Raw genomic sequence first — 27,453 nt, 5'->3', positions numbered from 1 at the left:
TTATTATGGATGGATTTAAAAAAAAAAAATCTAGTCCAACTAACAGAATAAAAAAAATCACTAACAATACTTCCAAATGTGATTCTACAAATTAGATCTAGATATCTACATCTATTTCTAGAGCTCTTTGAGACTAATTATCTTCAGCAACTCATGGCATCTGGGCTTACTTTTTTCGTGACTACTGGTAGAGGAACTGAGACATTTGCAGTGGAAGAAATATCAGAAAAACTGAATTGCCCCGTTGTATGTAGAATGTAGATCTATTATGACTTTTTATGTATGTCTACTAATCGTCTAAACACTCTTAGAGTACTTAGAGTGACTTAGACTCTAATGTAGTATGTACTAGATCTAGATATAGAGTCAAACACGATTCTAGACCAGACCGTAGGCGTAGACTTGTAGTTACTCACTATTACTAGTTAGCTTAAATCAATCTACCTAAAACTAATACAATAATTAAAAGCAGAAGATGCCTATATAATAGTATATATATATAGCATATAGCCAATATAGGCCTGGGGCGGTGATTGGTAGTAGTCTGAGGCTACTGCCTCTGCGCAGCTGGCCCCATGCCTGAGTGACGCTAGTGAAAGGGGATATATATGGAGATTCCCCATTAGCCCATCAAACAAAAAATGTCAGTCATGTAATGAAATCTAATGTACCACACCATACGCTATATATATATATAATTCAGATTTAAAAAAACAACTCTTTCTCTTCTGAATAATAATACCATAGTTGATTTGACCCTATTAAATTAAATTAATTTTTGGTTTATAAGCGTGTATTTGTGTTTTATAAAAAGAGCATTCATTATATAATTCTATACCAAAAGAAAAGTTTTCTGATTTCTAACACAAATGTTATTGAAGTTTAATCATAATCTAGGGTAGAATGTACAAATGCGCGAAAAATGAACAATTCTGTCAGAGCATGGAAAATAATTATGGAGATAAAAAAGAGTTAATAGTTGCTGTAACTTGTAACTGTGACAGAGTCCAATATATATATTTGATATATAATATATATAAAGTAAAGTCTACCTTCTGCTCACTTCCTCCACAGATCAAGCCAGTGTCAAGGCTATGTCAGTTAATTAAAGTTTAGGTCTGCCATTAAAGCTTTTGTATTTACTGCCAAATTGCCTTTTCTCCATTGACATTTATTATCATCAACACATTTGCTTAAAATCATTCTCTTATCTCTGACATTGTTTTTCAGGTTTTGACAATTAACAGCACCAGGACCAAAGTATTTTCAAATAATTTTGTGTCAATAATTTAAAGCCGAATGTAGCTCTAGATGTAATACAAAAACTAGCTCTCGTTTGACTTTTGTAAAATGTTATTGTGAAAAATAATTTAGGCGCTAGTAGAATTGACTAAAATATCATTTATAACATTCTATTTATATTTTTCAATTTCAGATCAAAAAAAGGGATGGTAAAGTGTTTTTCATGGTTCCTTTCTGTGAGCAAATGAAAGAACAACTTTTTGCCTTGAAGTCAGTTGAACGAATATTTGTTGCTATTACTGATTACACAAACAAAAATTTTATTCAAGGTGAAATATGTTTAGCTTTTAAGTATTTTTGAAATATTAATAATTTAAGTTCAGCTGAAAAAGTCGGATGAAAATAAGAATTTCGGTTTCCATCTCTTTTCACAGACAAGAGAACTTTCCTAAACAAGTTTATACAGGAACTGTCAGACAAAGATAATTTTACAAGTGCTCAAAAAGTGATTGAAGTACTAGAAACTTTGTCTTCTGAAAAGTATTCTACATGTCATCAGAACTCTGAGAGCCATGCTTGTTTACCTAAAAACTGCTGTAAAAAGAAAAATGATCCAGCCACACTTGCTAATTGTGCAGAACAACCTCAGAGCACCTTGGCAAAGGAAATGCCACCCTTGAAAAAAGCAAGGTTGGTTAGTTGTGCCCAAGAAAAGAATAATATCAACACGGATCTTCTTGAAGCATTAGACAGTCACTCTCAAGACTTGACTGGTGACACAAATAAAATAAAAGAAGTATCAAGGCTTTGTTGTGAATCAACAAATGCAGTACCACATTTAGAAACTACTTCCCTTGTTGATACAAACAATTATCAAGTGGATGGAAAAATTATCAAGAGTTTTAAAACTTTTCGTATTTCTATTAAATGCTCTGGAAAAGTGAAAAGATGGTTGGATATAAAGGTTATTATAAATTCAGGAAAAATCGAAGTATTTAAATGCTTGAGTATTTTTATATTATTTGTTTCCTTAGAGAACTGTTTTAAAATGTTAAATTCATATTCCTGTTTAGTTAGATTGTTAGATAGAATTGTTCAGTTGAAAAAACTAAATGGTAATCAATGTTTCAGAGACTTTCTAAGAATTTAGTTTGGCCAATAACCAAGGCTACTAGATGGAAGGCAAATTTGCATCATCCTGATTTTGAGGTAATTTCCCCTCTGTTGTTTTATAGATTTTCTTTATTCTAGTGAATCTAATTCATTGCTAGGTAGAATATGCACAGTTAAAAAAAAATTAAACATTTTGACTCTGAAAATTGTGACCATTATAGATAACTGTGTGACCAGATAATAAATCAATTTGTGACCACATCTGTGTGTGTTAATAACTGACACTGCCAAGAGACTGATATTTTTGCTTTTCACATAATCCATAATAATAATAATAATTGCTATATAATGCTTATATTTGATGATAGAATTTCTCTACTTTCAGATATGCATTCATATAAGCGATGAATTTGTAACAGCAGGTATTCCTTTAACAAAGTTAGTTATCATTTTAAAAGGAACATTCATGTAAAAGCAATATCTTTCAAGAATACAAGTTTTCTTTTTTTTTTTTTTACCTAATTTAATCTTTAGGGGAAAAAAAACTATAAGCTATAAGAAAAAATTAATTGACATTGCTACCTGTACCTTCACATTTTCCCATAAAACACTATGTCTATTTTAGGTTTCCCCTGTCAAAGAGAGATTATAAAGTAGACTCTGGCTTGAGATCAACCATTGCATGGATTATGTCACATTTGGCTAACATTCAGGTATTGCACTCAAACATAAAGCTGTTTTCTTCTTGAATCTTGTGTCCTGGATATAACAAAATCTTATCAGTAAAAAAGAAAAAGGTGAAATATTTTTTTATGGAGAGAAAAAGAGACATATTTTATCTTTATTGCATTGCTTCCAGCTTCCATTGAACTATTTATTAGAGATATGTTTGCCTCATAAATTAATTTTGGATTGCTTGAGACTTACAAACTATATTTGTAACCAATATTTACTGACCATGTTCCTAGTCAGGTGATATTGTATTGGACCCTATGTGTGGCAAGGCTACTGTGCTTATTGAAGCCAACTCAGAGTATAAAGTAAGTATATTTTATATTTTTAAAAATAAAAGTATGTGGTATATGCTATATTAACTTAGCTACCAAGCAGAATTTGTCACTGGAATCTTAGAGGAAGTTAAAATTTTTATAAGATACCACCAAAACAAAAGCTGACATCTATTTGGAAGAGTTAAGATGCTTTAAATATCTCATATTTGAACTGCTTGCTGGGATTGTAGCACTTGCAAGATCAAAACAATATGAAATTACAAATAGACCTAAACAAAAAGAATAATTACCTCTTGGGTCATCACATTTACAATACCTCTTTTCAATTTGTACATTCTGAATGAGTGGGCAATACCTGGTTGCGTGGACACATTTCTCCAAAATGGTTGATTTATAGTGTTTTTGAAAAGAATTACTAGCTCCTTGGCTAAACTTGGAAAACTAGTTTGACTTTTACAATTTTTTAAAGTATAAAAAAAAAATTAATTAAAAAATTTGGCTATTGGACTAGAAAATATTTATCATGAACAGATTTAGACAACATCTTTGGATATTTCGATTAATAGGCCCTATTAATTAAAGAGTTTAATGAATTAATGTTTAGGAACATTTTGCGAACTGTCTTCTAAGTCTAGATCTATGGACTTTTTATTAGAATATTTTCAAGTCTAGTACATTTATGCATTCACTTAAAAGGATTTTTTCTGGGGGTGTGGGAAATGGGGTGGGGTTCCATTTTTTAAAATCTATTATGAACCAAATAAGCGCTCTATAACTTGCATAAAGGAGGTATTGTCTTTAAAAATATTTTTTCTTTACTTGTCATATAACTGAAGCTTGCAGTTAAAAAGAACAGTAAAATCCTGGATAATGAGATGCTTTTGTAATCTCTATAGATGCAGCATCTCAAACAAAGAATTATCATTAGGGAAGACTTTCTGACCATTGTAACAAAACCTTAGTTTAGTGGATGAGATCTTAAGAGCTTGCTGAGAAAAACTACCTTGAGAAAGATGAGAGGCAGGTAGAACGATTGTACAAGAACATCAGGTAAAGGGTGGATCTAATCTTGGAGGAGGTGCTCAGAAAGATAGATGAATGGCAGGTGTTCAACAGATGTCAAGTTTTTGAGAGACATGTTGTGTCATTATGCTGGTCCTGTCTTTATTTCATCTCTGTATACTTCTGGATATATTAAGTCAACATTTCATGTTCTGCTATGAAAGAAATGAAACTACTTCAGCTGATAATGTTGTATAAATAACACAAATAGTTGACTTTAGGCCAGGGCCTTTTGCTTTCAATTTCTGATGAATTGAAAGGCACAGTGCTAATCTACTGCCCTCAACAGAGATTGCAGTTAAGAAATAATAGAAATAAACTTATAAACTCAAATTTGTTTATGTTACTATAATATAAAATCCTCATCATGTGCTGCCATTATCTAGCAAGAGTGCCTTTTGACATACGCACTAATTTTTTTTTATTTATAAAAAAGTAATTTAGTTCAATCACTGTAGTACTAGTACTATAGCAATTAGACCCCCACGATGACCTGCTAACTATTTTAAAAAAAACAACAACGTAAACTAAAACTCTATAGCTATATTACAAGGTCTTTGAGGCTCGCAAAGACCTTTCTTCAGGGAACAGTACCAGGAAAAGAGACAGACAACATAAAAGAATGGATGGGCCTGCCATTGAAAGAGGTTCTATCTAAAGCAAAAAATAGGAATGGAGACAGATGGTTGACATAGCTTGTGTAATTAGCATGTCAAGCTATTACATTGCTAATGTAAGTAGAATTATTTAATTATTATTCTTTGGGAAAACACATTGTTAATTGATTTGAATTTTGTATCATTTCCAGACTAGTTTGTACTTAGGAAGTGATTGTGATACAAATCAGATAACAATAGCTAGGCAAAATGTGTCCAGCTGCAGTGACAGCATCTCAACTGTGTCACTAGTCCTGGCTGACGGGCTAGGTAAGCTGTAGTTTTCATCTATTACTTGAATGTTTCAGAGGAATCTGTTGTCATAGCCCAAGTAATTTAGACTTGTACTTTCTGCTTATTTCCAGACATGCCTTACAGAGATAGTTGTATTGATGTAGTGATCTGTGATGCTCCTTTTAATCAGAATCATAAAATTCATGCTGACAACATAGAACAGTTTTACCTAAAGTTTTTGAAAGAGATCTGCAGGTAACTATTGGTTTCAAGAAATATCAAATAATTAATCAGCTTTTAAGTCTCTTATTACACAATTATTGGCTTGAACATTACCAAAACTCAGAGTAAGCGTACATTTGTAACTTTCCAAATTTTAGAACAAATGTTAGGATATTTTGATCTATAATTGGGATTTAATGAACTGATCAGGCATAACTATGGGATGAAATGATATTAGAGTAAGTGAAGACTACAGAAAATAGAATTCTAAACCAAAGGTATGTCTAATGCTAATGTTTAAACTAAAGTAATTACTTAAGTTGTATATCAACATTGTTAAAGTATTTCAATTTTTCTTTTTTAGAAAAAATTAAAACAATTTTTTAGCAAGTTTCAAATAAAGGCCTTAAACTGATTTAATTAAACTTAACATCTAATTTGTGTGTTTTTGCGAAGGAACTAGGTTTGAATTTTTTGGTAGGGGTGCTGGGATTTTAATACAAGAATGTCATCCTAAAATGTCTAAGTTCATTGAACTCTAAAAGAGTACCTGGCCATTGATGGGAAAGAATATTTTGTGCTGCCCACATAAACACTCTAGTAACCATTGACCACAACAACAGTGAATTTCACTATTATTTTCATTATCATTTGCCTTTTCAGAGTTCTAGTGCCCAATGGCCGCTGTGTATTACTTGTATTGCATGAAATGAAAGAAAAATTGATCAATCAACTAATCTCAGGTCCAGCCAGACTTCAAATTTCTAAATTTGATTCTGCATATTTTGTTCCATTAATTTATGTTGAAAGTCATCCAGTTAAACTGGGAGAGACTCAAGCTTGTATTCTAGTACTTAACAAATAAACCAATGTCTCAGTGTTTAGAATGTTGACTTTTTTCATTTATTTTGAGGTATTAAATGTTTTCAGGAAACTAAAAAGAAAATTTTCTTTAAGTGAGTTTAATTGAGTGGTTTTAATTATTTCATTTAGAAAAAAAAAGACTAAAATATGTTATTTTATCAATTCTTCTTCAAACCTAACAATTACAAAAAAATTACACATTTTTATTTTGTCACTGAAGTGGTCAGAATTGTAAAAATTCCTTTGTGTTCCTCTTGATAAAACTTTTTCAAGTTATTTTAAAAATAAACTTTAAATAATGCCATTAAGTCAGGAGAAAATAAATATGAACTGACTATGAAAATAAAATATATATACTTATAGTGTAAATATTGTAGCCAAGCACTCATCTGCATTTTCTTCATGCCAGTAATTCATTACAAACAATGTACATTGAAAGTTAAATCCAAATGATCAATATCTATTAGCACCTGTATTTCAATTTATCACATTAATACAACATGGCAAGCTTACTTGGAAAAGTACATCATTAATTAAGGGCACATAAAACTTACGAGGAAAATTGTAGCACTGAAAATAAATAGGTTTACAGTAGTTTCAGCGCTTTTTTTTTGTGACAAATTAGCCCATTTCAGGCCCCCTTATAGCATTAAGAACAAGTGTTATATGAGTTGTGTACAAACTGATGTCACATTATATCTGACATTACAAATACGTATTTTGAACAATAGAGAGACCTGTTTAATATTATGAAGTTAGATGTTATCTACAAGAACCAATAGTGAATTACTACACACATAATGATATATAAATCTAAATACAGACTGCCCATTAAGACAAAGGTTAAGATAACAACCCCAATATTTCACAAAATGTTCTAGTTTCAACAGAAGTATTTAATACATATGTTCACATCATGTCTGAACAGAGGTTTTCAACACAAGTGTTACAAATTGTAGAATGAACAGATTTTCATACACATGTTTAAGTCCTAGTGGACTAAAAAAAAATTTCTGAGACAATGTTCTTACAATTCCTCTTATGAGCTTGCAAACCCTTCATGGGTGGATGGACACAGATTTCAAAAAATGGCTCTAACAATTTTCCTAGAAATTTGACAGTTAATGTATATCTTTGGGAAATAAAAAACCTAATTGACCACACAGTGAAAACTCTGGTTTGACCCTTATAATTTTTCAAAATATAATCATCTTCAAATTAAATTTTGTCAATTTTGAACATGCAATAGTGGGAATTCCCAAGACCAAAATGTGTTTGAATATGATTCAATAAAAAGTTGAATAAATAAATAGTCCTTCAAGTGTACAAATTAGCTGGTCTAACGATCCAGTACTCTAGTCTAGACTACTGTCTTTTGATGTTTCCAAGTCTGGATCTATATCAAAATAGAATCTTTTATACTCTGAGTAGATCTAAAAATAGGCATAGTCAGAATGTTTTCAGAAAGGAAGGGGGGTTATAAATGTCCTTTTTTAAAATTGATCATACATTAGTTGTTAAGAGTGAAGAAATCACTCGATTTTTTCAAAACCTTTTTTTTTTAGGTTTATTTTTAAAGTTGCACAATTAAGTCACACTTTGTATTTCTAATATAAATAATAAAATATTTGCTTAACACCTAAAATAAGTTTTAAACCTGGTTCATTATCTCACCCGCACAGTTCAAATAGAATTCAGGTTCCAGAATATTGAAACATTCTAAGACTCATTAGGTTTTATTTTCATAGGTATCACATTCTAAAATAAAATCAACAGTCAATCCATTATATCTTACTGTTTCTAATAAAAATTTTGAAATGAATAACAATTTAATATTTATCCACCCCAATACTAATGAGCTCACTTGACATGGCAGCAGTCAAGAAACTAGCAGAGTATCTGTATAAATGTCAAAATTTACAAACCTTTTCCAAACATTAGTATTAATGTCCCTGGACAAGACATGCATTCACATTAATTAAGATGATCACATTTCATCACTTAAAACATTAGTAACATACAAAGACTTACATGAAAATGAAACAATTATTTACTTTAAAAATATACTGTACTTAAATAACCCTCAGATTTTACTGGAGACTAGGTCCCACTCTTCTTCATCTAAAACCTTTTAATACAATCACAACATGATATGTACAGATAAGTTACATCAGAGGTTTCATTTGATTGATGCAAACAATTATCAACTAACAAATGCTAGTTAAGATTATGCTTAAGAAGTAACATAATGAACAGAAAACAATACAACTGACCAATACTTGACTGAAACAAGTCAAATACATATTAATAAAAAAAATCAACAGCATACAAGCACTGGAAAAAAATGTATACCAATATAAATGTATCTAAAGTAATCAATATACCCTTCTGAAACTATACACATAATACTATCACAATTCAGAATCATGTTGAAATGAAACAAAGATCTGCATAGAATAAGTAAAAGTATGAAAAAGAAGAAAAAAAAAAACATTAAATGTTTTGAGCATTAGCAAAAAAACAAACAATGCGGCCATTGACCTATATTGATAATAAAATATAGAGAGGCAGTTTCAATCTCAATATAAAATTATAAAAAGAATAAATTTAGGCAAATCTCAATCATTTCATAACGTTTAAAAAAAAATAACTACAGACCCATGGTATTATAACAAAATCTTTCAAAATGAAAAAGTAGCTAAAACTATGTTTCACTTTAGATTGATGTCAAGGCATACACACCTAGACAATTGTGTACAAGCTGCACTAAATTCAAACTAAAGTTGAAACTGTTGCTCAACTCTGTCAGCAACCATTTCAGCTATAGCCAGAGAAGATGTGGCAGCAGGTGATGGAGCATTTCTGACATGCAAAACTCTGCTACTCATGTCTACTGAACCACTGTCAAATACAAAGTCATCCACAAGTTTTCCATCACGGTCCAGTGCTTGAGCTCGCACTCCAGCAGGACCCCTACACAACAACAAGAACACAAAGGGAAAAAAGAAAACATAAGAACATACACTAATGAAATAATGACTACATGTGTTAACAATGAAAAAGGTTTATTTTATTTATATGTTCCATAATAAACAAAGTCTTGAAACACCTTATAAAATTTATTCATTATCATACAGGATTGCCGTAATACAATTATGTATGAAAATATTCTACAAAATAAAAAATTCGAATAGCTTTAGAATATATATCATTTGTAAGCAATATATATATATATATATATGTATTGTATTGTAGAATGTGCAGATACACTTTTTAATCAAGTTAAACATTTTCGTTTAGTTTACAAGTATGTTTGTTTAGAACATTGTATAATATTTGATTTTGTGAGTTTGTACATTTATCACTGAAGTAATTTTCTATACTCAATTAGTGGCATCAATGAAATATTTATGCAGGACTCTTTATTTTTTTGTTATTCAGTTATTTGAAGCTGATCATGAGTTAAACAGTTATTTTGTTGAATAGAGAATCTAAAATCTATAGCGATATAAAATATCCAATATTAAAAGTTAATTAAATGCTTAGTTTGATTTAAATATGAAAATATGTTACATCTGAATAATTTTAATAATATAAAACCAGGCAAAGGTAATAAATTGGATGGCTGCCTGGTCGTGCGGTTTGTGCGCTGGACTGTCGTTCGGATTTATCGACGTTCGAGGGTTCAAACCCTGCCCGCTCCCATCCCCCGTCGTCCTGCGGGAGGTTTGGACTAGGAAGTAAACTATCTTCAACCCTGAAGGAACATCCGAAACATGTAAAACATTTTACTAAAAAAACAATAAATAACAAGCTTTGTTATATCATTCTAAAAAAAATAATTCTTTACCTTCTAACATCTTCAAGCTTCAATGATGGAACAAACTTTTGTAACTGTTTGACTTGAGCATTAATATAAATACTTTTGTACATCTCTTGAATGCCATAACCTAAATGTTTGACTGCCAGTTTACGTAAGCCCCTGGTCAAAGCAAAGAAATACAAATTAGACTTTATCTACTGAGCTGGAAAAAAAAATCTTCTTGCCTTGTCCAGATGACTAATATGACAATGATTAAAGCTTGTTGCAAGCACACTAATAGAGCTGTGAGTCTGTCGTCACACTCAACTAGGCATTCAGTCAAGTTTCCAATGAATGTCTTCCTCATTAGTGATCTTATCATACTATGTTTAGTTTCAAAATATTGTAATATTATTCCTTGATTTATATTGATACCAAACTATCATGAGTTTATGGTCCACTAGTTTACCACAATTAAGGCAAGCAATGCATATTTTGTTTCTGTTTCACTTAGTAATAGGCGTTTTATTTTTAGTCAATTTACTGTAAATCATTTCATTATATTTTAAAATATTTTTTTTTTGTTTAAGATATAAAGAATTCTATAAATAGTTAAATATTTGTTGTAGGAATAATGTATTCAGGTGAGTCATATATGTAAATCATAAACAAACACAACATTTACCTCATGGTGTTAATTTAGTTTTTATCTAATCAATACAATGGACCAGGAAAGTCAAAAGCATTCAACAACTTTATTTCATTTAAATTTTCTATTTTTATCTATTTTCCTTACCTAAAGCTGACAGCATCTACAAAGTCTGAAAGACTAAATTGGGTGTATCCATAGCCTTCCCTCTTAAAAGCCAAGACAGCATTAGGACCCAGCCAGACACTGCCGTCCATTCTCGGTGTGAAATGTACACCTAAAAATGGGAATCTTGGGTCCGGAACCTTAAAAAAACAATAAGCAACAATAGTCCAAAAATAAGTAGGAAACAGAACAGCAAAATCAATGCACAGTGACTTAATCCAACCAGGCTACATCAGGAGCAGACTGGCTATAAGGGCATTTGTCAAATGCCTGATGGGTGTGTGACCAAATGGGCCACTATGAAGGGCAGTAAGGTGTGTATGTTCTTATTAAAAGGCCCATGTAACATTGTGATTAGCCCTCATGTTACCTCACAAAAAGAACATGTCCTCCTTTTGCCGGATGACTGGAAACTTTAAAACATAGTAATACAAGAAGTTACATCTGCCCACATATGCATTTGTTCCATTTTTGATGCAATATACAATTTTATATATTTTGAGATGGTGTGCAATATGTGGGCCAGATTGTATGGCAGTACCAAATATTATAATAAATAATAGCTTTTATACAGCACTACTTTTATGCATACAGCATGCTCAGAGCGCTATGGTTCAATATCATTTGTAGACCAGAGGGGTGGGGTGGGGGAAGGGGTATTTGAGAGAAGGATTTCCGTGCTGCCTTAGGCGTTCAGTAAACATAACTCTGCTAGAGTCAGGTGTTGAACCTCGAGCCCCCTTCATAGATAGCCAAGCCAAGCCAAGCGTACTTATCTCTTGACCTTGCTTCCCATATCTTCAATTTGAAGCTTTAATGATAAAATAAATGATGAATAGACAAGACATGTAACATAGAAAAGTGACTAAAACATTGCCTAAAGGTAGAATAAACTCTAGGATATGTTTATGAAAATTGTATCATTTTAAGTAAATTGTATCATAGATATTTCAAGTAATCCAACATATACAGTACTTTGTTTAGCATTGAGTTTCAATTCAACAACCGATTTCAAGGAAATTTTTTTTTGCTTATTTTTGCCATGTTGTGGTGGAGTGTGGATAAAGAAAATATGATTCTATTCTAAAGTTTAAAATTCTAAAAATTGTTCTCCTATTAAGAGTTACTTTTTAGCAAAATTTAATTACATTACAGTTACTTTGTTTGTATATTTATATCTAGTGAGGTATTCAGCAAAGATTCTACTTAAGTATCAACTCATATAGCAAATATATGTACAAGGTACAATCTCACTGTGCAAGAATAAAACAAATTGACTTACAGGATAGATATTTCCATTGACCATGTTACATTTTTCTGGTGCTAGCAGTAAATACTCTCCTCTGAAAGGCACAATTTTTGGTTCAGGGTTGCAGCCTGATTTCTCTGCTAGTCTATCAGAGTGAAGACCACCGCAAGTCACAACATAACGACAGCTTACAACAGGATTCTGAAACATTTACCATTTATACTGTTTTAACGGAGTCAATTTATTATTTTATAAGTCCTTTTAAAAAGTTAAGATGTACATTGATATCCTTTTACTGTAAGTATTACTGACAAGAAAGTCATACTGACCGCAGGGTTACTTCCATGTATTTCCACATTGTGGGTGAGCCCTTGAATACTTCCCTCTTTGCTCTCGGCCTTAGTCAGAAATGTGTCCACTTCATAATTTGTGTAGATATTTCCACCACGCTTCTCAAATTCTTTGCCATAGTGTTTAGTAACCAATCCCCAGTCTATGATGCCAGTGTGTGGTGAGTGGATAGCCTTCAGAGCCTAGAGATAAAATAGTGCAGATTAATTAAACAACTATTAGAAAATAAAATGTCAATTATTTAGGCCCTATTTTTCTAGTTATAACAAAGACATTTAAAAAAAAAAATATTAACAGTGGAATTGTAAAAAGGTCACAAATATAATCTTGTGCTTACCAATGCAGCTATTTTTTCTAAACCAGCAAAACAATTAATTTTTACATGTAAGTTATTATTTATTTCTATTTTCATTAACTGCTGCTTTAAGGATAGAACAATATTAGTCTCCAAATTAAAAACTTACCACACAATTAGGTTCAATCTCTTTAATAGCGTCAGGTCCAACCATCCTAATGTCTTTGACCCCATTTTTAAGCCCACGCTCCATCAAAACATCCAACCTAGGCAACTCTTCTGGTTCTACAGCTACAATCAGCTGAAGAAAACAACATCAGAATTTGTTACAGACATTCTTTAATATATTTTTATACTTTATATAGACATATTGAAGCTTGAAAAGATTTCTTAGTTATATAATAAACAAAATGTGTTCTTTCCAATGATAAAGAAATTTTTGATAAAACCTGAATTATTTAATATGAAATTACAGTAGTTTTTAGGGCTAACACTTAAACAACACATACAAATAAATGGTAAAATACAAATACTTAGGTCATGGTTAACCAAAACTGACAAAATGAACCCTATGGATCAGTTCCTTATAAGTATTTTGTAATAATTAATTGTGTGCTACCTGTCACGATTCAAAAAAATGTTTAGGTACATTATATCACATATGGCAAGACAAATACTACACATATAACCATTATAGGTTTAAAATTAATATCAAAATATTTTAGCATATTACATATGGCCTCCTTCAGTCGGAATGTGACAAAGGAAATGAGATGAATGCCTGGGCATTAGCTGTGGTTGAAACAATATTGCCCACACATCAGTTCCCCCATTCCATGCAGCTGATGTATGCAAAGGAATGGCAAATGCTGATACAGACTGGAGTCAGCATTGTTGCAGGTTCTGCCAGGGTGTAGCACTTGGTGCTGCAAACTGCCTAAGGGTCACCATCTGAGACCAAAGAGTGTCATGAGACAAGCAACATGACCAAAACTGCCCAAGCTGATGCCAGGTAGACAGTTTCCTTTCTGGTGAGAGAAACCAGAGGCCATTTTCAACAGTACAAGAACTCTAGATTTGTGTGAAATGGTTATTGGTTAATGAATAAACAGCTGAGAGAAAGGTGAAAACAATACAAAATGCAGAGATTACAATGAAGATTTCCCAGTAACTATGATCAAGGGGACAGTTACCTTGCCACATTTCTTGTAAGGTATTTGATGTTTGTCACAGTATTTATAGGCCATCTCCATGCCTTTAACACAGAGCCTGGCCTTGAGTGTACCAGGTACATAGTAGATACCAGCATGGATCACACCACTGTTATGTCCACTCTGGTGGGCAGCTGAAAAAAGAAGCATTGATCAAAGTTATATCAATCAAGAAAATGCAATTTTTAGAAAAATGTGTTTATATAAAGCCTTCAAATGTATATAGTATGTTTCAAATTGGTATGCAGTTATTATCCAGAGGTGCCACCGCTAATGACTATTCTGTTTTTTCTTAGCATTTCAAAGAACTTTGTTGGTTACAATAATCCCCTTGGAATCAGTTGATCACCTAAAATATGATTCTTTAGGTCATTTTTTCAAAACATAGCCTACATTTGTTAACAAAGAATTATGACTGCACACTCTTTCACAACACTGTTCACCTAGACTTGCCACTAAGATTGGTTGCAATGTTTACAAAAGTATCTCCCTAATAATTTCCTCCATTCTTTTCCACCAATCCTCTCTCTCCAAGTTTGAGATGCATTTATTCCTTAATACTGTCTTCCAATTTGTTTTTTTGCCAGCTGATGTTGCTTAAAATGTCTTCTAATGGTTGTAAGCCAGGTTCCAATTATTTACCTTTAGTTATACATTCTTTTCTTTATACCAGATGAGTTCACATGGCTACTGAGACTCTCACAAGTACAACTACTCTAAAGCATAACCGAAATTCATGTTTAACCTATTATAAAGTTGTAATTTTTCACTATTTAAAGTTGATTGTTGTTTCACTGCTATTATAAAGTCTGAATATTTTACTACTATTATTGAGTTTGACTTTTGTACTGCTATTATAAAGTTTGAATGTTTCACTGCTATTATAAAGTTTGAATGATTTACCAATATCTTTTTAACGCTTGGTGTGTACATATGTACACAAAAGCATGAAAGAACTAGTGTTTTGAAACTAAGTCAAGTCAATGTTTTGTCTATTGTTGATATCCAGATCATGTTTCAATGCCAATTTTGAGTAGCCATCAAATTCAACTTATTCTTAGCTCAAGATAGGTTATAGATAAGATTTGATAGTGAGCTTCCTTCTTGTCTATTCACCTTTGAATATTTTCTTAGGCCAAAAAGCTTTGAAAAGAACACAAGTTAATCTTATAGTGAAGAGTTTAAACATAAAATCAAACCTAATTCCTTCTCTTTCTCTAATATTGCTAACTTCAAATTTGGGTGACGAGTGATCAGCTCTTGGGCTGTAGCTGCACCAACAATCCCACCACCAACAATGACAAGATCATATTGATGCTGCTCTGACCTGAAAAGAGGGGGAAAAAAGATGCATGAAATCTAAGCATTTAATTCCCATACCAATGTATTCTCATCAATGGAAAGATACAACACATACATTTCTTTCCAATATTAGATCACTTACACTCATAATACCAACAAAAAAATTGTGTGCAGTAAATGTGTTCTTTATTTTTAAACTTCGAAAAAAATATCTGTATAATAAATGTTTTTTTGTGTTTTTTTTAAAAACTTTGCAAAGAAAAAACATCAACATATTATGAACAAAGATGTAGGTTGTAACCTCTCAAAACATTGCACAAACTTTTAGTTTCTATTATTTTACAATTTTCCTATTCTTCAAAAAAAAATAATAAAAAAAATTCTTGTTTTTTTTTTAATTCATGTAAGTTTTTAGTCCAAATTTTGAACCTTAGAAATGAACATCAATAGAGCATGGAACAATTTTGGTTTGTTCTGTTTTAAACTTAGAAAGTTGCTGGGTTCCCAAATCTTGATAATAAAGACAACAATCAACTTTCCATCTCTACATATACATCTTTGTTTATTGTTCTGGAATGTGTAAGTACAAAGCCAGTTACTTTGAACAAAAAAAAATAGATTTGGTTAAATACAGTACGTATGTATAATTAATTTAGGTCAACCACTAATTAATTATTTTCTTAGCATATCTAATCATCTACATCCCATTGTACATACAAAGATTGAAAGTATTAGTTCTAAGGTCCAGTTACTTTCCTTGAGGTCAATGAATGCGAAGACTGCTGATAAGTCACATCAAGATTCATGACCGAACACTTTAATCTTATTAAATGATAGAGTACTTTCCAAAAGTACAAACAAAAATTTCAAATCATGTTAACGTGTATAATTTTATCAATGCTTTGCATATAATAAATTAGCTGAAATCACAATATATTTAAGTTTAGTCGTTAACACATAATGTATGCATGATTTATCTGTGATCTGAAATTTCTGGAATAAGGTCATACTATACACTAATTTATCTGTTGTATTGAACCTAAACGTGAAACGATATAAAACAGTTTGCAGATGTTGTCTTTTCTATGTTTGTCTCTATCAGGTGAAACGATATATAAGAGTTTGCAGATGTTGTCTTTTCTATGTTTGTCTCTATCAGGTGAAACGATATATAAGAGTTTGCAGATGTTGTCTTTTCTATGTTTGCCTCTATCAGTGGTATCCTCTATCTCAAATATATGTGCTGAAGCCTAAGCTGTAATAAATTTCCAGAAGTCTCATTGGGGGGCTAATTGCTATCTAGATGTTTTTTGGGTAGTTTGATTCAAATAAGCTGATATCTGAACTGATCTTGAAAGCACTTATAGGATAACCTCTATCAGGACTGCTGCTTGTTCCATGTGGTATATGCTCTGGACCGTCGTCTCAATGGCCTCAATGGTCCTGGGTTTTAAACTGTCCAATTTCAGGCCACAGCGCCCTGAGGGAACATCCGAAACATGTAAAGCAAAGATCAATATGATTATTACAGAGTTGTTATTTAGGTTTCCATAAAAAAATATTACTTTTGGGTTAACACTTATTCTTCAAAAGTGTCATATCCAGTCAAGTTTAAAAAACAACAACCTTGCCTCTGGTGTCCACTTTAGAATCCAACAGTGTACATGATTATTTCTTGTGCTGATGTCTATCAAATCAAATGAGCTCAGGCACTTTTGCAGGAATTCTAGTAGCTTTAGTCTAAAGTTTAGATTCTTTTTATCTAGCAGCCCAGTAGCAGTGCCAAAAAGAAGATTTGTGTTTAACACTTTCATTTACTAAACTTGCTTGAGAGTGTAGACAGAGGTACTTTGTCACTGTAGAGAATCTCTGTAACAATTTAGTGTAGGAATAGAATTCGCCTTTGTAAAGGTTGAAGACATCAACTTTAGAGGTAAAGCCGATGTAGATGCCTTCATGCAGTTAAAGATCTAGAAGAAGCTAGTAGAACCTTATTTTAGCCTATTGATTCTAAAGCTGCAACAGAAATAAGTATTTGTAGTCATTATATATAAGCACTTGCAATGGTGAGCTATCTGCTCATATCTCTACATAGTCATGTGATATAGCCACTGGACTATGGTCATGATGGCCCCAGCTTCTAGCCCTGCCAGCTGCCAGTCTATGTCATCTTGGAAGGGGGGGGGGGGGCTAGGAAGTAATAATCTTGAAGTTATAAAAAAAACAAAAAAAAGTCTATTATCAATTATAGAAGCTAGATAATACACCTAGGTCCTAGATCTATATACTAGTTCTAGTTACTAGACCTAGATTAGTTACTATATGATGTTATAGGGAAAAATGCTCAGAAACCAGTAATCAAGGACAGTAATGTGAATCAGATGAATCACCAACTACTGTCAAATTGTGATATAGAACCAATCCCTAATCCTAATGTCACTAATGACTGCCTGGTATGCGCTGTGTCATTCTGTGGTCTCAAAAGTCCTGGGTAACAAACAGTGGAGCGGGTTCGAAACTTGCCTGCTCCACCCCCCATCCATCATCCTGAGGAAGGTTTGGCGTGGGGTGGGCTAAGATCATCAGCATCATTCCTTTGGGTTCCTCATGGAACATAGGGCCTTGACAAAAACATGTCACTCTCCAAGTCTCTTGCTAGTTTTTTGATGGCTTCCCAGCTCTTTCCGGTCCTCTTGGCTTCCTCTAGTTCTTTTTGGTCTTCCTTTACGTCTTGTTCCCTGGGGGTTCCACTCTAAGGCCTGTCTAGCTCTGTTACTGTTATCTTTTCTAAGGGTGTGACCAATCCATCACCACTTCCTCTCTAAGATCTGCACCTCTATATTTTTCTGCCCACTCATCTCCCACAGTTTGGTGTTTTCTACTTTGTCGTACCAGTCTATTTTTAGGATATTTCTCAGGCATCTGTTGATGAAGGTCTGTACTATTTTTTGTTGTTTAGCAAGCCTATTTCCACTCACCGTTAGGTGCTTCTGTTAACCAAATTTTGTTGAATAGTTTGTGCAGTTGACCAACTATTTCAATTCCTCCTTCTTTTAGGACTTCAGGTGGTATGTTGTCAATTCCAGCTGCTTGACCTGTCTTCATTTGTTTGAGTGCATTCCTTATTTCTTCTTTTGTTACTTCTTCCATGTTTACAACTATACTAGATCTAAATGTAGGACCAACACTAGGGTGGGCTAAGATGCTGATTTAGAATTTCTAGATCATCTAGAGTCTATCAATATTCATTTATTTATTGGTAAAACTTCCCAATGAAGGCCCCTTTTGAAGAATCAGAATGTTATGGCTTAAACACAAGAGGAAGTTCGGCGTGAGTGCGTTGTCTATCCCTAAGCCTAAGCCTGCCCTAAGCCCTTATTATTTATATTAATATTATAACTAGAATAAACAGTAAAACTTTCCATCGAAGGCCCCTAGTTTTTCAGGTCAATTATTTGGCAGCTATCCGAATTAACAGTTAACTAGATCTAGATTCTAGATCTATCTTTACTAAAAATTCTGGATCTTCTACTACTACTAGACTCTAGATAATTAGATATATATAGACTAGTCTGACTAGAGTCTAATATAATACTATTAGTTTAATAGTATTTTTAATTAGGCTTTTATTAGTAGATGAGTAGACTACATCACATGATTGTAAACACTAATGACACTAGATACAAGATAGTACTACTAGGGTAGATTTCTAGATCGAGAATCTAGAGACTCTAGACAGTGTAGAGTACTGTAGTAGTACCACTAGAGACTAGAGTAACAAGACTAGACGGTTCTAGACTCACTCTAACTCTAGACTAGACTCTAGTCTAGAGTTAGAGTGAGTCTAGAACTGACTAGTCTAGTTACTCTAGTCTCTAGTGGTACTACTACAGTACTCTACACTGTAACACTCTTGTAACATATGTACATTTGCACACTAGCGCGTCAGTGCAACACTGCTTGTGTTTACGTAATAAATGGAGTTCCTAATGTCTTCCCTCTTAAACACTAGTTTGTTATTTGTGCAACACAAATATTCTACATGGTGTCAGAGTAAAACTTTAAAAAGCTGTCCAGACAAAGGTTTTTATTAATCTAATAATGGGTTCTTTTTATTTTGAGCAACCAATCTTGAATTGGAATGCTAAAGATCTGTATCAAGAGTTTTTAAGGTTTCAACAGCAGGTGAGCTTTTGTTTCAAAGGACCGTTAGCTGGTGCCGATAGTAAACAAAATGCCGGATGGCTGGGAATGTGGATAGGTCAACAGGGCTGAGAAGTTTACAAAACTCTAAATATTACTGATAGTGAAGAGGGAGAACCGCAATTTCTATTAAAGAAAATAGAAGACCACATAAGGCCAAGACAAAATAAAAGAGTGTCTAGATTTAGAGCACATCAGAGAAAGCAGGTAGAAGGAGAAAGTTTTGATAACTTTATTAAAGACCTAAAGCTTCACATTATGGACTGTAAGTATGACAACCTAGACAATATGCTTATTGATTTGATCATTAGTGGAGTCATACACGAAAAGGTACAATTAAGACTACTTGATCAGGGACAGAAGTTGACCCTTAGCAAGGCTATTGAAATTGGACAAAAATATGAATTGTCACAAAGCCAAGTGAAAATCTTTAGGGGCCAAGAAGTTCTAGCAATCAAGAGACAGTCACACAATGTACTAAAGCAGAAGTCTAAAGACAACTCAGATAAATTATGTAGTAAATGCGGCAAGAACCACGAAAAGGGAAAATGTCCAGCAATAGGAACCACATGCAATTTCTGCAAGAAGAAAAACCACTGGTTTCAAATGTGCAGAAAAAGATGCAACGTCAATCTGGTAGAAGATGACAGCCACAGTGATGAAAATATTGTACCTATTAGTAATGCAAGTAGCCAGTCTAAAAAGGGTAAAATTGAGAACATCAATGTCGTTGAAGACAAGTGGACTTTAAAACTAGTCGTGAATGGCAAGACATTAATTTTTCGTATCGACACTGGTGCAACATGTAACATTCTTGTCAAGGCAGAGTTTGAAAAGCTCAAAGACAAAGTAAAACTTGCTTATTCAGCAAAGTCGCTCAAGTCTTACTCTAATCATGTTATTAAGACTGTAGGAGCAGTGGTGCTACCTTTGAAAAATAATATCCAAGAGGTGAAAGCAAGGTTTGAGGTAGTAGACATTAGCCAAGAGAACATTTTGAGTGGTGACACAGCAGAATGTTTAGTACTAAAACGGATAGACAGCATAGAATCTAAGGCAGAAGACGAGTTACAAAGAGAATTCCCTGAAATGCTGAAAACAACTGGAACACTGCCAGGAGAATACAAGATTCAGTTAGAGGAAAATGCTAAAGGAGTTATCCATCCACCACGTCACTTAGCAGCATCGCTACGCAAGAAAGTTGAAGAAAAACTTAAAGAAATACAAGCTGATGGATTTATTACTCCAGTACATGAACCTACTGATTGGGTTAGCTCCATGGTTGTTTCGTTCAGGAAAGACAAAGTGAGAATATGTATTGATCCAAAAGATCTCAATAAAGCAATCAGACGGGAACATCACCCGATGAAAACTATTGAAGATGTGATCACTAATATTCCAGATTCGAAGATATTCTCAGTTTTCGATGCCAAGTCAGGGTTCATGCAAAAAAAGCTTGAAAGAGAATCTTCATTTCTCACAACTTTCAACACACCTCTGGGAAGATATAGATGGTTACGATTACCTTTTGGAATCAAATCAGCGCCAGAAATTTACCAAAGAATTATGGATAAAATGCTTCAAGGTATTAAAGGAGCATATGTCATCATAGACGACATTCTAGTAGCTGGTAGAGATGTTGAGCATCATGATCATATTTTGAAACAAGTCATGCAAAGAGCAACGGAGTACAATCTAAAGCTGAACTATGACAAGTGCAAGATAAGGCAAAACAATCCATTAACACAAAAAAGAAAACATATACCATATTCTCACTGTCAACAAAACAACAAACAATAAAATTAACATTAGATAAGGAAGCTTTAGAAAAAAATGACAGCCCTACTTATCTTGGAGTCACCTATGACCCGAGACTAACCTGGAAAAACCAAATAGATAAAACACAGAGAAAAGGCATCCAGAGACTATCCCTCTTGAAAAAATTAGCTGGCACAGATTGGGGAGCTAATCACAACATCCTGAAAAAGACCTATACCACTTATGTAAGACCTGTACTAGAATATGGTGCCACAGCATGGGGCTCAGCAGCCCAAACCAACCTAAGAAAAATAGACAAGGTTCAAAATATTGGTCTAAGGATAATGACAGGAGCAATCAAAACAACACCCATAAGAGCTATGGAGGAAACCGCTGCCCTGATCTCTCTGGATGAAAGAAGAGAAATAAAAATCCTTTCCCAATTCACTAAATTGGAAACCTTGGAGAGGCACCCACTCAGAACAAAAATCCACAAAACTGGCACAAAAAAAGGTCTCAAAAGGACCAATTTCATACAGGAATCTCTAAACCTAAAAAAGAAACACCAACTTGAAAAAATTACTCTGGAATCCTCGATACACTATAATGAATCTGCACCCTGGGACGAAAGCCCTCTTCCTACTATAAGGGACCATATTGAAAACAAAAAGAAAATCTGATTACAGACCAACAGAGCTCAATGAAATAGTGAACTGTTTTCTACATATAACCCTAGCAATCAGTGGAGGAGCTGGAATACTTATTGCCAGATGGAGGAAAACTAGAAAAATCCATTGCAACTGGCGAGCTCTCTGACAGTCACAGAGCAGAAAGGGAAGCACTAGCACTAGCTGCTACCATGCTAGCAAATCATCCAAGTTCCCCTCACAGTCAGATTGTCTTTCTAACAGACGCGAAAACAACCCTCCAAAACTTGCAAAACTCTGATTCCCCTAATATTAAAAACCTCAGAACAGCACTTACAAATCTCAACAACAACAGCAAAAAAACTGTTATTCAATGGATACCAGCTCACATACAACTAGCAGGAAATGAGAAGGCTGACACACTTGCCAAGAGTGGGAGAACAAACTCACAAGTAAACTCTGCACTCTATCCAGAAGAAATGAAGAAATTAATTGTAGATAAAATAAATGAGAAATGAACGAGCTCCCATCCAAATCACAAGAAAGATGACGCTTACTATAAGCTATCCCAACAAGATCAACGTCTAATCTTTCGACTCAGGACCGGACACAACAGAATGCGACAACACATGTTCCGGAAGCTCAAAATTGGAACCAATGAAATCTGCCCATGTGGAGTATCACCAGAAAATGCCGACCACGTCCTCCAAAACTGCTCTCTCTACCAAGAGGCCCGTATAAGACATTGGCCCCAAATCACCCCAATTGAAAGAAAACTATATGGAGAGCTCCCTGATTTGGAAACCACTGTGCAGTTCATCTCATGTATTGGTCTAGTCATATGAACACTCCAACATAACAATGAGAACGATGAAGAAGAAGAAGAAGGCAAAACAAGAGTACCTTATATGGGCCATATTTTGTCAGAGAAAGGTTTAGAACCAGATCCAGCAAAGATAAAGGCAATTATTGACATGCCAGCTCCTCAAGACAAAGATGGAATCAGAAGATTTCTAGGTTTAATTCAGTACCTAGCAAAATTTATTCCTAATCTAAGTCAAGCAGATGCTCCAATACGAAAGCTTCTAAAAGATGCTGTAGAATTTCAATGGAATCATGAACAAAACAAGAGTTTTGAAGAATTGAAACAGCTTTGTACAAAACCTCCAGTTTTAGCATATTATGATGTCAACAAGAACGTAGAGATAGAATGTGATGCAAGTAAAGATGGACTGGGAGCAGTATTACTCCAGGAAGGTCGTATAATTGCATACGCATCAAGAGCTCTCACAGATACAGAAACAAGATATGAGAAAGAAATGCTTTCAATTGTGTATAGTACAAGCAAATTTCACTGCTACATATTTGGTAAAGAAGTAACAGTTTATAATGATCACAAACCTCTGGGGCAAATCTTCAAGAAACCTCTACTGTCAGCACCAATGAGAATACAGAAGATACTAATAAGACTACAGTGGTATGATCTGAAAGTCTGTTACAGAAAAGGCAAGGAAATGTTTATCTCCGATACACTTTCTCGTACACATCTACCAAATACTGATACACAGACATGTGAATTAAAGATGATTCAGTGCATATGATCTCTGTAAGTGATTCGAAATATATTGAAATTCAAGACTGTACTTGCAAGGAACTTTCAATGCTTCGGGAAGTAATTATGACTGGTTGGCCAGACACAAGAAGCGAGACTCCAATTGAAGTCAGGCCATATTGGGATTCAAGAGACCAGTTATCAACTTCGAATGGTATTATATACAAAGATCTGAGAATAGTCATGCCACCAAGGTTACGTAAATACATACATGCTAAATCTCAAGTCTCACTTAGGAATAGTCAAGTGTAAGCAGAGAGCCAGAGAAGTCATGTATTGGCCAGGCATGAATGCAGACATTGAAGTGACAGTTAGGGATTGTAGCAGGTGTGCTGAACATCAGAATCAAAATGTGTCAGAACCGCTAATACCTACCAAGACACCTGAGATGAACTCCTATTGAAAAATCAGAGCAGGAAGGACTAGTCCTCCCGTAGTGCTCTGGCAAGAAACTTAGCCGTCCGGCGTAGTGCCTCATAGCTACCATACAAGTCGAGTGACTGCACAGGCAAGTCCCCCCTTAGCTCGCGGAGCTGGGGACACTCGTACAAGACATGCGACACTGTTTCGACGCTCTCTCCACAGTGACGGCATCGGGAGTCAAAGTTAGTGCGGAACCGGGCAAAGTATGCCCCAATAGGACAATGTTCCGTCCTGCACTGCGCAACTATTGACCGCTCTGACCTCCTCAGTCGCCACCATGGATCGTCGCGATCTGGGTGACGCATGCGCTGCCAGACACCACGTGCTCTGTCGGATTCCTCCCAGGACTTTAACCACTTCTCATGAATGAGTGCTCGGATTTGTGCCGTTGCTTGTAAGTATGTGCTTGGTGCTTCGAGGTGTGTGGCTGCCATTGCACCCTCCCTTGCGAGGGCGTCTGCCGTTTCATTGCCCCTCACGCCGCAATATGAAGGCGCCCACTGCATATAAACGACAGCTCCAATAGCTCGGCGGATGTTATCTGCGGCGCCGATTGCCTCTTCTATTACGGGCGACCCTCCCCCGCCGCCACCCATAACTAGGAGACTGGAGCAAGAGTCAGTGACCAACACCACCGTAGTGGCGCTAGTCTCGCGTTGGAGCATTCGGGCCCTAATGGCCTCGAACGCCCTAGTTATCCCTGTAAGTTCGGCATCCATGGAGCATGCAGCGTAGCCGCATGGACCAGAGAGCCTATCTGGTTCAGTCCGGTCGGGGTAGACAATAAGGGCCCCATACCCCGATCTATCGGGGTCCCTCATTACCGACCCATCGGTATAACAGAATATGGCATCTGATGGGTAGGATTTTATGGTTATGGATGCCAAATTTTGAAGAATGGCAGGTGTTAATCGCCTCTTGGTGGCTCCCTCTTGCCCTAACAGGGACAGGTTTATTTGTGGGGCCGGCAATCTCCTCCACGGAGGGCACGTACTGATTCTCCTAATAGGGATTCTATCAGTGGAGAGTCCAGCTGTATTTGACAAATTGGCCGCTATATGTAGGAACGATCGCATTTTAATGCGGTTCCTCTCTCTCCACTGTCGCACTAAAATTGAGGTGGGTAGCCTAGAGTCGCCCCTTTTATAGCGCTCGTAGGCCGTGAGTACTGCCCTCTCCCTCCTAAGATGTAAGGGTGCCACGTTTGTAAAGATTTCAGCAGCGTTTGTTGGGCTTGTCCTAAAGGTGCCACAGATGAACCGTAGAGCCTGTGCTTGTACCCGGTCGAGTGATTCGAGGGCAGTTTTACTAGCGTATACTTGAACTGTATAGCTGTATTCAATTTGTGATCTGACTGCCCCTAGATACAATGTGCGTAGCATGTCAGCTTTGGCACCCCACTTTGTGATAGCCAGCTTTCTTAGTAACGCTAACTTCTCCGAGGCTTTTCGTTCAACTTCCTGGACGTGCTGGAGCATTGACAGTTTTCTATCCAGGGTCACCCCTAGATATTTTGGCGTATTTTCACGCTGGAGTCGCAGCCCACCGAGTTGAAGCTCGAATGGAGCCTTAAGGATGTCGATTCCTAGGCAGAACAGGGACCAGGTCGTTTTGGCAACGTTTATCTGAATCTGCCATTTGTCGCAATACGAGGAGATGGTATGGAGGTCTGCTTGAAGTGCCGCCTGAATTTGGTCGGCTTTCTTCCCGGTTGACCAGAGGACAATATCGTCAGCATATAGCAGTTTTTTGGACCGTAGTGAGCTGGGCAAATCATTAAGAAAGGCTATGAAAAGTGTACAGGACAGGGCAGAGCCCTCTACCAAGACACCAGATCTCAAGGTGGTGAAGAAACACTTTGACTCAGAGAAACAGTCTCAGAAACATTATTATGATAAGAGGAAAGGAGTTAAGAGTTATAATCCACTACAAGACGGAACGGCAGTCAGAATGCAACTTTATTCTAAGTGGAAACCAGGAACAGTAGTTTCGAAGCATTCTAAGCCTAGATCATATAATGTCAAAAGTGGAAATAAGGTCTACAGAAGAAACAGAAAACACATCAGAAAGTCTTCTGAGTAAGCAAACAGATTTGACAATAATTATGACTTTCTAGATGACATCTCAGAACATCTAGAACCACAATATCTAGAGAGTTCAAGATTACAAACTACACTAGATATAGAGCCGCCACTACACACTGCTTCTTCTAACCCCTCTAGACCACATGAACCTTATGTAACACGCTCAGGCAGAATAGTTAACAAACCCAAGAAACTTGATTTGTGATTGACTCAATTGACTGAATTGACTTTTTAGTTAACTAGTTTGTTAGTTATTCTGATAAATAGATTTTCTGAATTAAAGAAGAGAGATGTCACATATAATATATGTACATTTGCACACTAGCATGTCAGTGCAACACTGCTTGTGTTTACGTAATAAATGAGTTCCTAATATGTCTTCCCTCTTAAACACTAGTCTGTTATTTGTGTAACATGAATCGGAATATTCTAAAACTCTACTGTACTACACTCTAGATCTATAAATAGTCTAGTAAGACTAGTGTCTAGTATAGACTATATAGAGAGATGTTACTGATCAGTGATGTACAGTTGAGTAACACTAGCTAACACTAACAGTGGCTAAGAGTACTAACTGACTAAGACTAGAGAGTAAGACTCAGTTACACTCAACTTTAAGTTACAGTTTCAGTTACAGTCATGAGTCAGTAAGTTGAGTAACTTCAGTAAGTGTAAGGTTTTATTAAAGATAAATAGACTAGATCTAGATAGATTCTAAATTCAAATTGTACTTACTGAGAGATTGTAGATTTATGTCGAATTCCGCCCAATGCAGAAGAGATAGAACACTCTGCATTTGCATTTACAGAAAGAATGCATTTTTGCAAAGTATTGAATCTGACAAGAAATCGACACGACGCTGCCATCTTTTAATCTCTAGATGTAGTCTAGATCTAGTATTTTTATTTATTTTTTGTATGAAAGGGAATGTACTTTGAATTTTTGTATTATTAGTATCTTTTATATATTGTTATTTCCCCTGCATCACTAATCTAAAATTTTGAACTGAGAGGAAAAAGACAAACTAAAAATCTATCAAAATTTAATTATTTGAAAATTTCATCTTTGATTTAAATAAATATTTTCTTCTCGTTGGAAAAATCTTTTTTGAAAATATCATTTAACCAAAAGGGGCCTTCAATGGGAAGTTTTACCAATAAATAAATGAATAACCATTGTTTGTTTTTTTAAAGCAAATCTTTAAAATAATTCTTTTTTCACTCGAAACACAATCTAAAACAATATCATAAGAGACTAATAATGCATAACATTGAATCCTCCATTGAGACATCCCAATTA

At 34.8% G+C, this 27,453-nt stretch overlaps 2 protein-coding genes across 2 annotated transcripts; one reads left to right on the top strand and one right to left on the bottom strand.

Moving 5' to 3' along the window:
• Positions 1–23: 23 nt before the first annotated feature.
• On the top strand, positions 24–6,419 carry LOC106056907 (THUMP domain-containing protein 2-like). Its single transcript, XM_013213828.2, has 10 exons — positions 24–246; positions 1,436–1,571; positions 1,677–2,206; positions 2,374–2,451; positions 2,741–2,793; positions 2,981–3,068; positions 3,324–3,395; positions 5,236–5,353; positions 5,449–5,572; positions 6,203–6,419. Exons 1-10 carry the CDS (start codon positions 154–156, stop codon positions 6,402–6,404), a joined length of 1,494 nt encoding a protein of 497 aa, XP_013069282.2. The 5' UTR covers positions 24–153; the 3' UTR covers positions 6,405–6,419.
• A 434-nt stretch (positions 6,420–6,853) lies between these two features.
• LOC106056896 (L-2-hydroxyglutarate dehydrogenase, mitochondrial-like) lies at positions 6,854–27,028 on the bottom strand. The gene is made up of 9 exons (XM_056023926.1): positions 26,890–27,028; positions 15,325–15,452; positions 14,108–14,259; positions 13,084–13,215; positions 12,598–12,801; positions 12,302–12,469; positions 11,002–11,159; positions 10,254–10,385; positions 6,854–9,376 (listed from the first exon to the last, which is right to left on the bottom strand). Exons 1-9 carry the CDS (start codon positions 27,018–27,020, stop codon positions 9,181–9,183), a joined length of 1,401 nt encoding a protein of 466 aa, XP_055879901.1. The 5' UTR covers positions 27,021–27,028; the 3' UTR covers positions 6,854–9,180.
• Between the last annotated feature and the right edge of the window lie 425 nt (positions 27,029–27,453).

This window comes from Biomphalaria glabrata, chromosome 3 (assembly GCF_947242115.1).
Source record: "Biomphalaria glabrata chromosome 3, xgBioGlab47.1, whole genome shotgun sequence".
Classification (NCBI taxonomy): domain Eukaryota; kingdom Metazoa; phylum Mollusca; class Gastropoda; family Planorbidae; genus Biomphalaria; species Biomphalaria glabrata.
Note: the sequence above shows the minus strand (reverse complement) of the source record. Positions and strands in the feature narration are given on the sequence as shown.